This window comes from Gekko japonicus, unplaced genomic scaffold (assembly GCF_001447785.1).
Source record: "Gekko japonicus isolate JY-2015 unplaced genomic scaffold, Gekko_japonicus_V1.1 scaffold1037, whole genome shotgun sequence".
NCBI lineage: Eukaryota > Metazoa > Chordata > Lepidosauria > Squamata > Gekkonidae > Gekko > Gekko japonicus.
In genome coordinates this window covers 289,413-302,822 of record NW_015171534.1, presented here as the reverse complement: position 1 = coordinate 302,822, position 13,410 = coordinate 289,413, and the positions used below count along the sequence as shown (strand labels likewise).

The 13,410-nt window shown below is 45.1% G+C and overlaps 1 protein-coding gene across 1 annotated transcript in view; it reads right to left on the bottom strand.

Moving 5' to 3' along the window:
* The window catches only part of CLASP1 (cytoplasmic linker associated protein 1), a 334,150-nt gene that overhangs the window by 180,351 nt on the left and 140,389 nt on the right, over positions 1-13,410 (bottom strand). Inside the window, exon 9 of the mRNA XM_015419605.1 lies at positions 3,423-3,575. Coding sequence (XP_015275091.1) covers positions 3,423-3,575 — 153 coding nt within the window. The remainder of the gene's footprint in view (positions 1-3,422; positions 3,576-13,410) is intronic.

The window sequence follows — 13,410 nt, the reverse complement described above, 5'->3', positions numbered from 1 at the left end:
TACTTGGCTAGAGGTTTTGGACTCGTTTAATGAGATCTCCTTTTGGAGAGATGATTTGAAGCTGGAAGCCGAGCTCCAAATTCATTCAGATGCTGCTGGGTCAGGGGGCTTTGGAGTCTATTGTAGGGGGCAGTGGTGTCCTGAGGTATGGCCTGCTGACTGGGTGGACTTGGGGCTCACCAGGGATCTCACCTTTCTGGAATTTTTCCCTATCCTGGTGGCGGTTTCGATGTGGGGAAGTGATCTGGCCAATCACACTGTTCACTTTTGGTGTGATAATCTGGCAGTGGTCCAGGTCATTAATTCTCTCACGTCCAAATTGCATCGGGTTATGTCCTTGGTGCATGCCTTCACGCTCAGGTGCCTGCAACTCAACATTCTGTTTTTTTGCCAGACATGTGCCGGGGGTGGATAATGCGGTTGCTGATGCTCTCTCACACAAATAGATGGAGACGTTTCGTCAGCTTGCCCCAGAAGCCGAGTTGCAGCCGGTACGAATACCACCGGCGCTCTAGTTGGCTGGAAGGCAGAGGTACACAGGGCGATGGGGTTAGCCCATTGCTCCAGGCACGAAGCGGGCTTATGACTGTGCAGTTTAGAGGTAGGGTATCCCAGTTCACGGCCAGTGCCGACTGACCACTTGTTGCATTTTTGTGCTGAGTTAAGAGGTAGGGGTTTGGCTGTTAGCTCCATGAAAGGGATTCTAGCTGCAGTAGCTTTTGCAGGCAAAGCTCACGGGCTTGCGGAGTTTACGGGAGATTTCTGGATTTGCAGAATGTTGGAGAGTTGGAATGCGAAGCTGGGACACGAAGCAACCCTAGGCAGCCTATTTCACCCACGGTTCTTAGGGGCCTGCAAGCTAAGTGGAGGGACGTATGTGGATCCCCTTATGAGGCCTCTTTGTTTCATGCAGCTGCACTCCTCGCGTTTTTTTGTGGCCTTCAGAATAAGCAAGCTGGTGGCCCAGTCAAAAACAGATAGGTCAGGTTGCACTCTGATGGTGCAGGATTTGCGCTTAGTTGGGGATAATGCTTACATTACCTTGCGGCGCTCTAAAACAAACCAGCAGCAGCTAGGGTCAGTGGTTACATTGGGTGGATGCTCCGAAAAAGAGCTGTGCCCGGTTTCCGCGCTGGCTGCCTACATGGCTGTCCGGGGGTTTGAGGGTGGCCCGTTGTTCTGCCATCAGGATACCAGCCCCTTAACGAAGCACCAATTTTGGGCGGTCACCTCCAATGCCTTGAATAAGCTTGGCCTGTCAGGGATGCGTTTTTGCACCCATTTTTTTCTGATTGGTGCCGCATCTACGGCAGCTGTGATGGGTTCTTCTGCCCGGGATATTCAACATGTGGGTCGATGGCGTTCTGCAGTTCACAAGGCTTACGCGCGTCCGGTGGCTGGGCCTTGCTTTTCTGGTTCTTTTGTCCAAGTTTGGGTTTCGGTGCTTGTCTGTTCCATTGTTTACTGTTCTTTCGTTTCAGGTCCTGTTTGCCAGCATGAGAGGAAGAGCGTTCTCATCTGCGGGCACAGTTTTGTCTTCTGGGCCACGCATAAAGCACGGCAGATGCACATCGGTTCGCGGCTGGGTCTCAGTCAGTGGGCCGTGGTGGAGTGGCTAGGACGCCAGGGTTTACAGTGGCCTGGCCGTATGCAGTTGTTGCTTGAGACCAATGCTCCCTCTAAGCTGCGGAGTCTTGTGAGCAAAAATTCTACTTTGTGAGCTACTGGCATTAAGCTGTGAGCAAGCAATTTGGCTACCACATAAATTAGTTTGCTCTGGAGCCATCCTTCCTGAGCCAAGACAAAAATCTGTGAGCCGGAGGCCAAAAAAATGTGAGCTGGCTCACACTAACTCAGCTTAGAGGGAACACTGCTTGAGACCAAGGTTGGTCCTCCACCCCAGGTGCTCACTGTACATCTTGGCAGCAATGATTTGGGCCTGATTATTAAGGGTAAAGCATTGATACTGCAGGCTCAGGCAGATTTTCAGGTCACTAAGCGGCACTGGCTGGAAACACTGATGGCGTGGTCCGCCATGGTGCCCCGTTTGGTTTGGGGTGGGGCCGAAAACCCTTTGGCCATTGACAGAGCGTGCTGCAAAGCCCATCGGGAGATTCAAAGATTTCTGGAAGGGGGTGGGGATTGTTTTTTGCCTCACCCAAAAATAAGAGCTGGCAACATCAGCATGTAAAGAGTGATGGGGTACATTTGTCAGAGTTGGATATGGACATATTTTTGGCAAGTGCTGCAGGGGGGCCTTTGGTCTCCCTAAGGGCACAAGGTCCTAAGCAGAGGCTTGGCCTTTGTGGTGGCAGGGTGGTATTGGTTACAAATTGCGGAATGGTGAGCACCAGCAGACACCCACTCTTTGGTGTCTAGGTGGTCTCGTGAGTACAGCCCTTGGGCCCTGCGGTCCGGGGTGGGGAAAGCAGACTGCCTACAGGACCGCCCTGGATCGATCTTCCCCCTTGAGACTTGCGGTTTGGGGGATGGAGTTCCAGGGCGAGTACTGGAAGGCTGCTGATCAGATGTGAGCCACATTAGAGGGCTACCGCCCGGAGCAACCTGTCTCGCCCGATTTGCATGGCAAGGGAGGGGTCATGGTGGACCCCTGGCCTTGACCATCCCACAATGCATTGTTCTGCCCTTGCCACTTTCAGTTGTAATTGACAGTTAATAAAGTGGCCCTGTTAGTTAACCCAGCTCTGGTGTCTGTCTCTTTATTCTGTCTTGGAGGGCAAATAAATGTTATTTCCCTGTTGTGTTGGTTGCCCTTCCAGCTTAATTCACCCAGACAGGCCTACCATCTGAAATATGCACTTGTCTTGGAAGAACCACGATTAACTGCATACCAATGAAGATTTAGGGTCACAACAGACGTGACAGACATCACATTCCTCTACCAGTCTGTTGGAAGGTAAACTGTATGCACGTGCAGACAGGGTTTGGATTGGGGCCATGTGGGAAGGAAAAAGGAAAGTTAAATCTTCAATCTCAGATCAGTTTATCTAACTGAAACCTAGCTACTCCCACTACTATCAGCAGTTTTTAAGTAAAAAAACAAGTGTCCTTTTTAAGGCCTGCTTTTTTTAAAAAAAAGTTGCTAGTAACAGCATTGAAAAACAAGTGTTCGTGAGCGAATCTGAGCAGCAGCCAAAGTTTAAATCCCCCCTGCCCTTCCTAGAAGGCCCTGATCTCAATCACAGCTGTGTATGAATGCAATGATTTAGTCTCCTCTATAATTAATTTGCTTCTAACAGACAAGGCAGACACGTATGGTCCCCAAAACCATGAACATACAAACCACCTCAGTTCTCTCTTAGCATTTCAAGTGACTTCAAATGTGCACTAAGACTCAAGAAGAAAATAAAAACAGCATAGGGTTTTATTCCAATCTTCTGATTTGTAAAAGCCTGACTTACCTGGGGTTTTTGAGACCAGAGCCACTGTTCCAGATCTGCGAGCAGTTCCCACCCCACCTTTTCGAGAGGTCGAAGGAGCCTTTGAAGATGTAGAGGAGCTGGCCGAAGAAGGTCTGTTCCCGTCCACAGAGTCATCATCATCAAAGTTTTTATCTGCAGAAGAGGCACAATTACAAATTCAGAGATGTATTCAAATTTTAGAACAAATTTTCCTTGCAGAAATGCAGCACAAAAAGCTTCAGAGTAACAAGTGTACATATCCAGGTTCAGGGTTATTGCTAGATACTTGGCTCAGTCATTTTGAACCCCGTGTTAAAAATAGAGAGTTCTAAAATGCCTGTCACAGTCTGCCCTTTCAAAACATTTACAACTATATTATAGATTATTATTTTTCATAAAACATGAAACAAACTTCATATTAGTCTAAAATGGGGGGATGGCATATTCAAAATTATTTCTTGATAGGGTTGCGTTCCTGGAGGGGGCGGGGCATCCCCAACATGATGACATCACGTTGGGGATGTCCGCCGGCCCCACCCACCCGCATGCCAGATCTCCAGAAACGGCAGTTCCCTGCACTTAAAGGAGCCGGCGTTTCCCTTTTAAGTGCAGAAGCCGGTGTTTCCCCTTTAAGAGCAGCCGCGTTTCCCTTTTAAGTGCACAAAGCTGGCATTTCCCTGCAAGCCTGATCTCAAGCGGAGATCGGGCTTGGGAGGAAACACGGGTTCCACACACTTAAAGGGAGAGAGAGGGGTGGCTGTGGGTGTTGGGGGTGGGGCTTCCCCCGCCGGCCATCTGCTCGGGGGGGGGGGGGGAAAACCCCCCAAAAAAACGGGGGCCCCCTGGCAAACCGGGGGGGGGGGGTTGGCAACCCTATTTCTTGACCAGTACACATAGCGAAGAATTCTGATTAGCGGTGACCACTAATCCAAGAGAAACTCAAGCAAACATCACACACTTGCCCCATGCTTACTAAAACCGCACCACACATTACCATGTACAGTTCCATAACAGGCACCAAGTACAGTTCCATGACAAGGCAAATTACTGACACCCGGATCATTAACTCGAGGTCTAAGACTTTTTCTAGATTCTCCTTCATGTGCATGAAATTCATGTATTGAGAAACTGTATACAGCAGCTCTCCACAGACCTGCTCAAGTTGGCTCGTCAAATAAAACAATAACAAAAACAGCATTGAAACATGATCAAGACATTAAAAACTCACCCGTAAAATATTTAGCAGCCTGAAATGATATTCCTACCCTGATGCGGGCAAAAAGGCCCTTGGGCTTGAGACAGATTGTAAAACATTAAAAGAACAGACTCAGCCAAAATTCTACTTTGTGAGCTACCGGCATTAAAGTTGTGAGCGAGCGAGTTGGCTGCTGCATACATTAGTTTGCTCTGGAGCCATCCTTCCTGAGCGAAGACAAACGTGTGTGAGCCGGAGGCTAAAAAACTGTGAGCTAGCTCACACTAACTCAGCGTAGAGGGAACACTGGTTGTAACCTGCCTCTTCCAAATCCAAAGCACTTTTCTGAGAAATTCCCCTCTGATTCAAAAGACATTATCTCTGTAGCATAACAGCTAATGTTGGAGGGAAACACTGGACGCCAGATAGGTTGAAAAAGTTTTACTTTTGGGGGGATACATATTAAAATAGGGTTTTTTAAAATAGATTTCAACTTTTTCTGCACATCTGGGGATTGACCCAAATGTGCAGGAAAATCTCCCTGCCCCCCCAGGTGCCCCCGATATGCGGATTTAGATATCCGCACATAGGGGGTGCCTTCATTATTGGATATATAGATAAAAATGTATCAGTTCTGTCAAATGTTTGCAGCTACTGATCTCACAGCTGTCGTGTAGAATTTGTTCTGCTTTCGGATGGTTTTCTTTTAATACGTATTTCATTGGGACTCTACTGTAATTGGGACACTGCAACTTTTTGACAGAAAAGTTTTATATACATATTGGCTGGGCTCTAAAGAGCTGCTTAGGCTCATGCAAGGTGGCTCACTCTAGCCCAGTGAAAGCTTTTTACCCTCTGTGGGTTGTAACCCGCCTCTTCCAAATCCAAAGCACTTTTCTGAGAAATTCCCCTCTGATTCAAAAGACATTATCTCTGTATCATGACAGCTAATTTTGGAGGGAAACACGACTACAGCTTTCTTCGGCTCACAACACTAGTTTAGCAGCTCTTTGGAATCTGGCCAATGGAAATAAACATATGCTTGAAAGCCCTGATGAGCCCACGTTGTACATATTTACTTCCAATGGCCTATGTAGCTATCAAAAACACATCTGTTTCCGTATTCCTGCTCAATAAAACATTCAGACACGTGCTCCCAATTCTGAATTGGAACAAGCCTGTAGTAAGACAAGTACAAGACAGGAGAGCCTATGGAAGAAACCACTCCCTCTGGGTTGCATTGTCTTCAGATCTTTAAACATGTGGACTCCTGTCCCCAGCACCACACCCTACAAGTCATTCGGAATGATATCAGTGGGTCACGCTTTCAGAAAAGAGTAAAGGATCAAACACGTGGAGAGAGTTATAGCACAGCGGAAGAGTCTGCTTATATTAACCTTATTCCGCTTATATTAGCCTTATTATTGTGATTGTGGAAGGCTGAGTGGGAATTGTATCCTGCCTATATTTTCTTTTAACAACTTATGAAATAGGAATTAAATTCAGAAAGGACTGGTCTCATTATTATATAAAAAATTTTCAGAAAAGAGTAAAGGATCAAACACGTGGAGAGAGTTATAGCACAGCAGAAGAGTCTGCTTATATTAACCTTATTCCGCTTATATTAGCCTTATTATTGTGACTGTGGAAGGCTGAGTGGGAATTTTATCCTGTCTATATTTTCTTTTAACAACTTATGAAATGGGAATTAAATTCAGAAAGGACTGGGTCTCATTATTATAAAAAAAGACAAAAAGAAAGCACAGATAACGACAAAAAATGACTTCTATTTGAATCTCCTCTCTGAACTGCAGTTCTCTCTTTCATACGCACACTGCAGGTGTGGTTTCTAATACCTTAGTATCCCAGGAAAAAAAGCCTCGTTTCTAAATTATGCTTATAAAAAGCAGCTCGTTTTTTAACATATCAAGAAAAAATGTCTTTTTAAAAAACAGCTCTTTAAGAATGAGATACAAAAAAGCCAACATTCTACAGAAAAGTTACAAAAGACATTTTAGCTTCTCACTGACAATATAAGCATCTCATTTTAATTACTAACCAGAACTATCTAGTATGTTTCACAGTATTAAACTATTCCCCCTCATTTTCATTAATCGGACATGTTCAATTCAAGACATGAGGTCTCTGAGCAAGCACGTGTGCCAGGCAGAAAGGGAAACAAAAGAACAGGATAGAATCTGAACATGGATTTCAGGAAATAAGATGCAACTCGTCCAGATATACACCATAGTAAAACTGATATTCACCACAACATTATAACTGCCGGGTGTAATTATCATTTATAACAAGGATGATATTCTGTGGTCTACCCATACATTTTGTAAATCTAAATCCCCCCCCCCTTTAACTTCCAGTGTTTTCAGCAGGCATAAACGAAAGCAGTTGGCAGTTCGCTGAGTTTAACATTTCTCCACTATTAATGACAAGCTCCGTGATCCAAAGCTCATTTGTGACTGACATCTAGCAATTTCCGGGCAAACGCCTTGATCAAAGGAGGCCTTTGTTTGCTCACTGCTTCACTTAAAGGAAGATTAAAAAATCCTTAAAAGTCCTTCTCTAAATAAAGGGGGAAATGAGTAAAGGGGGGGGAGAGAATGAGAAAATTGCTTACAGGTACATATCCTTTTGCAAATAAGCTTCCTCAGCATTCCTTCATATTTTCCATAGCGAGCCTAGACGTAACGTTGTCTCACAGACCGCTGCCGCTTTCAAATACAGGACATAATCAATCCTTGCCCCCTGTATTCATTCAGCATGCTGCTTTCACACACAGAGTTAAACAGCCGAGGCTTCGGCACTGCTTGGGTGCCTGCGACTTAGCAGAGTCCAGTGCGTTGCACGGTCAGCCTCAGAACGTTTTAGACCTCTCCGGGCAGAAACTGGCTGCTATTTGAAGGCGGCTACAGCAGACAACCTAAAGGTGGAAGGCGAGCTCAGGACGGCCGGCTTTGGCCAGGCAAGAGGAAGCAGCCCAAGTTCCTCCCCATGAGGCACCTAATGGGAGCATCTCCACAGCTGTCATCATTCATCCATGACAAATACATTTGCCGGTATTTGTTTGTAAAAGCTAACTCACGTCTGTGTCAGGTGTAAAATTAGAACAAAGAGATGCTATGCCAGGAATACAAGGACTTTGCATGGGGAAAATATCTACAACACACACACCCCTTTACAGTTGCCCTGTTTGGGGGGGGGGGTCCCATTTAAAAAGCCTATGGGCTGGATCCTGTCTAAATTCTTTGCATGGAGGCATGACACTGGACCTCCAAGAACAACATGGGGTGGGGCAACGGGACAGCTACTGTGACATGGGGGAATTGGCCAAAAACAAACCCAACAACCCTCACAATGCATTCAGAGCTCTTTTCTGTAGGATCCAGCCTTATGTGTTTCCAAACAGTAATGTCAGATAGCATAAATCCTAAATGTTCTCCCCCTCAAGCAAGTTAAAACAATTGTACAGTACTGATTCCTGTGTGATAGGAAGTTCCAAGCAGCCTTTCAAAAGTTCCAGCTCCTTTTGGAGGAGAGTACTCTGGGACATTGTACAGGAGGCAGCAATCACCACCAACCCAAAGAAAAAGAAATGCAAGAAAGCAAAGTGGCTGTCTGATGAGGCTTTACAAATAGCAGAGGAAAGAAGGAAAGCGAAAGGCAAAGGCGAAAAGGAAAGATTTACCCAACTGAATGCAGACTTCCAGAGAACAGCAAGGAGAGATAAGGAGGCCTTCCTGAATGAACAGTGCAAAGTAATAGAAGAAAACAATAGAATGGGAAGGACTAGAGATCTCTTCAAGAAAATTGGAGAAATCAAGGGAGCGTTCCATGCAAAGCTGGCCATGATAAAGGACAAAAACGGTAGGGACCTAACAGAAGCAGAAGAGATTAGGAAAAGATGGCAAGAATACACAGAAGAACTATACAAGAAAGACCTCAATGTCCTTGACAAACACGACGGTATAATCACTGACCTTGAGCCAGACATCCTGGAATGTGAAGTGAAATGGGCCTTAGAAAGCATTGCTAACAACAAAGCTAGTGGAGGTGATGGTATTCCAGCTGAACTATTCAAAGTCTTAGAAGATGATGCTGTTAAAGTGCTGCACTCCATTTGCCAGCAAATTTGGAAAACGCAACAGTGGCCACAGGATTGGAAAAGATCAGTATACATTCCAATCCCAAAGAAGGGCAACGCCAAGGAATGTTCAAACTATCGCACAATTGCACTCATATCACACGCTAGCAAGGTCATGCTCAAGATCCTACAAGCTAGGCTTCAACAGTACGTGGATAGAGAACTACCAGAAGTACAAGCGGGGTTTCGAAGAGGTAGAGGAACTAGAGATCAAATTGCCAACATTCGCTGGATTATGGAGAAAGCAAGAGAGTACCAGAAAAATATCTACTTCTGCTTCATTGACTATGCTAAAGCTTTTGACTGTGTGGATCACAACAAACTATGGCAGGTCCTTAAAGAGATGGGAGTACCAGACCACCTCACATGTCTCTTGAGAAACCTGTATAAGGGCCAAGAAGCGACAGTTAGAACCGCCGATGCCTCCGTCGCCTGGCTGGAGTGGCCGCGGGGGAGTCTGGAGTCGGGCGGCCGCTGGTGGGAGCCGCGGGTGCCCGGGCCGAGATTGGGGGGGCAAGGCGGGCGACAGAAGGCCGATGCCTCCGTCGCCCGGCCCTCTACAGAATCCACCCCCCAAACCTCCAGGTATTTCCCTCCTTAGAGCTGGCAACCCTACATTCCCCTCAGTGCCTGTTGGTAGGCAACTAAGCTTGGTCCTGTCACCTACTTTGGCCTTTGGGAGAAAACACATTGGGGCCAGTCCTGATAGGGTTGCCAACTCCAGATGGGAAATTCCTGGAGATTTGAGGGATGGAGCCTGAAGAGGGTGAGGTTTGAGGAGGGGTGGGACCTCAGACAGGTACACTGCCATAGACTCCACCCTCCAAACCAGTCAGTCTCACATAGGGAACCATTGTTGCCAATCTCCAGGTGAGGGCTGGAGAGCACTCAGTATTACAACTGCTCTGCAGAAGGGAGGGCAGAAGTCAGCTGAAGTCAAAGGGGCAGATAATGGTAGGTTGGTGGCTAGCTGGGAAGGAGATGGGGTTGCCAACTACATGCTGACAAATTCCTGGGGATTTGAGGGGTGGAGCCTGGAGAGGGTGGGGTTTGCAGAGGGGTGGGACCTCAGACAGGTAGAATGCCATAGACTCCACCCTCCAAACCAGCCATTTTGTCCTGGGTAACAATTGCTGCCAATCTCCAGGTGAGGGCTACAGATTACTCACAATTACAACTGCTCTTCAGGTAGCAGAGATCAGTTCCTCTGGAGAAAACAGTGGACTCTGTCATTATACCCTGCTGAGGTCACCACAGCAAATTGACACTGTTTGCCCAAAGCCAGAGCACTCCCCCAGAGCCTCTTTCTAGGTCCCGTTGTATTGCTTTCACAACGGGCTTTACTCCTAGTACTGAATATAAAGAGGCAGTATATGACATTTAGGATAGGTGCTGATTACTTCAGAAAAAAGTTTAGAAGCCTAGTGCCTCAGAAAGAGAAGTCATTTAAGTCTTTTAGTGCTAAACTGACTATTTTGATAATACGCTTCTTGTACAAATAAAGTTTTATTTTGTTTTATGAAAACCTAGAGTTATATGCTATTACAATACAACAGTCTCATCTTCAGGACCACATAGTCCCATGAAGGAGCCTTAGAGCTTGGGCATAGTACCTTGGGAAATATTAATAGGATTGGAATTAAATTCCTGGTGTCAGCGTTACATATCAAGAGAGAGAGAGAAATAAGAAAGTTAAACACACCATAAGTAGTGACAGACTTCACATTCCTGGGATTCTGGATCACCGCAGACTGTGACAGCAGCCATGAAATTAAAAGATGCCTGCTCCTTGGGAGGAAAGCGATGGCGAACCTAAACAGCATGATAAAAAGTAGAGACATCACCCTGCCAACAAAAGTCCGCATGGTCAAAGCAATGGTATTCCCAGTAGTCATGTATGGCTGTGAGAGTTGGACTATAAGGAAGGCTGAGCACCGAAGAATAGATTCTTTTGAACTATGGTGCTGGAGAAGACTCTTGAGAGTCCCTTGGACTGCAAGGAGATCAAATCAGTCAATCCTAAAAGAAATCAACCCTGACTGTTCCCTGGAAGGCCAGATAATGAAACTGAAGCTCAAATACTTTGGCCACCAAATGAGAAGGGAGCACTCACTGGAGAAGACCCTGATGCTGGGAAAGATTAAAGGTCAAAGAAGACGGGGGCGGCAAAGGATGAGATGGTTAGACAGTGTCATAGATGCAACCAACATGAAGTTGAGCAAACTTCAGAGGACGACGGAACCGGAAGGCCTGGCATGATCTGGTCCATGGGGTCGCAAAGAGTCAGACTCGACTGTGCCACTGAACAACAACACTCTGGGAACTTAATTCTTAGCATCTTTCAAGTTTCCAAAGAATGTCACACCCATTACCTTGGTGTAGTTCTTACAATTCTGTAATGTAGGTATCATTATACTCAGATTGCAGACAGACGAGCAGGAGGAGGAGGAGGCGCTGAGGCCGAGAAAGACAGAGAAAGTCTTGCCTAAGGTCACTTAATGGGTTCATGGTAAAAACAAGATTCAATCAAGGGACTTCTGATTCACAGCTCACTCTCTTAGCCACTATATTACACCAAACAATGGTCTTTTGTAACAAACTGTGTATTCATGAGAGTGCTATTGATTCATATCCCAAAATGCTAGTAAATGAGGTCTCCCCCAAAGTAATACACCTCGTTTTGGCTCCTTTGTTGATCACAATAAATTTGAAGGCCTAGGGATTAAATGGAAACAAACTCCTTTCCCAAGGATCGATCAGTCAGGGTTAGAACCAGAAGTCATGGCTAAGCTACCAATTCTCCAATACTCACATCTAAGCAATCATATTCAGAGACTGGTACATACTGCTGATCATCACCTGGCCAACAATTTTAGCTCTCCATACCCATTCTCCAAGTAGTAGACATTCTCTGAGAACCAGACTACATTTGGTGTTGTCCCTACCATCTTTCTTTAAAAACAACAACCAAAAAAAAACACAGCTATACAGTGGGAGGGGTAAAGGGTCTGTACTATTGCCCCTCAGAGGTTTTTATACTAAAAATTGTTCATCCAACAGTTTTCTGCCGTCACCCTTCACAAACCTCATCAGATCAAGGGGGGAAAGGCAGGTCTGCATCAGAAGGAATTTTGAGCTCATGACTGTGAGCTGATGACACATGCATTAGATTACACAGCAATTCAGCTGCAATTCATGCCATTGTTCTATTCTCAATGCTCTAAAAAGCCTTCAAAGTAACTGATCAATCAGATCTTACTGGCAAATCAGGTGTCCTCATGTCAGGTATGAAGGAACACTATTTGGACATCCCGAATACCCCATCCATCCCAAATCACAGACTCTTGCAATACTATTTTCATATGTAATTTGTTGTTTCTGTTGCATTCTTTGGTGACAAACAGGTCTTTTTACTTCCATCACTGGTTCCCCCAAACTCTTTTCAAATGACAGACTGGAACAAACCAATGAAAACTACAAGATGTCAGCCTGATCTCACAAGCATACCAATTTTCATAATTGCTGTGATATATATAACATGCCCATTTGCAGCCGGAGCTCAGCTTATAAAGGACCAAGCTGAAACTAATGTTGACATTTTAGTAATGACAGAAGCAACTTCCCAGAAGAACCTATTAAAATAATATTACATTAAAGAAAACTTAGGCTTATTGTTAACCAAGGTGTGCTATTCTTAACAGTTTTTCTGTGTACTTGGTGTTTTAACCAAGTTAAATAAAATACAGATTTGCAACAACTTTATGAGGTAGGTTAGACTGAAAGGGGGCTTCTCCAAGGCAATCCTTCAAAACAGATAAATGTTGATCGATCAATTGAATTTATTACAGCAAGAGCCAGTAAAACAGTACAATTCTGATATGAGATTAAAACAGTAACAACATAGCAATAGTTGTTGTTGTTCAGTCGCACAGTCAAGTCCGACTCTCCGCGACCCCATGGACCAGATCACACCAGGCCTTTCTGTCTTCTTTTCTTTTTTTTTGAGCCCCCGGAGGGGATTTTTTATTATTTTTTATCAAACTACAAAACTACTACAGAAAAAAGGGAAGGGGGGATTACATATATACGATAAAGCAAAAGAACCCACTACTAACTAAAAACCCAAGAGAGGAGATCCTCACTAGCTTAGTTACAGCAAATCTTCACTTCACTTAGATTATTATAAACTGAGTCAAACATGTGTATTACTTTCTTTTTCTTTAACTCCTTTCCTCGTCTCTTCCGCAGCTTATAAGGACTTTTTGGAGCGGTTGCCCCTTGCTCTGTCAGAGAGTCCTCCCCGGAAGAACCCAAGTCCAGCTCGCCACTAGACTTGCTGTCCTCTTCTTTTTTCCCGTCCTCTGGTCTTCCCAGCTGAACCCTTAGGAATTATTGAGCTTTCAGAACAGAGTCGATCTTTTCTTTTTTATCCTTGATTTTAAAAGTAACGACTTCTGGAAATAGCCATTTATATCCAATTGAGTGTCTGAAGAAAAAGCACGAGATCTTTGTACTTCTTTCTTCGTTGTCTTACTTCAAATGGAATATCCTTTAGCGTTCTGATGGTATTTTCCCCTGCTTTCAGGGGTGTTCCAGCAACCACTTTCAGGATTGTATCCCTGACATGCCTCTTCGAG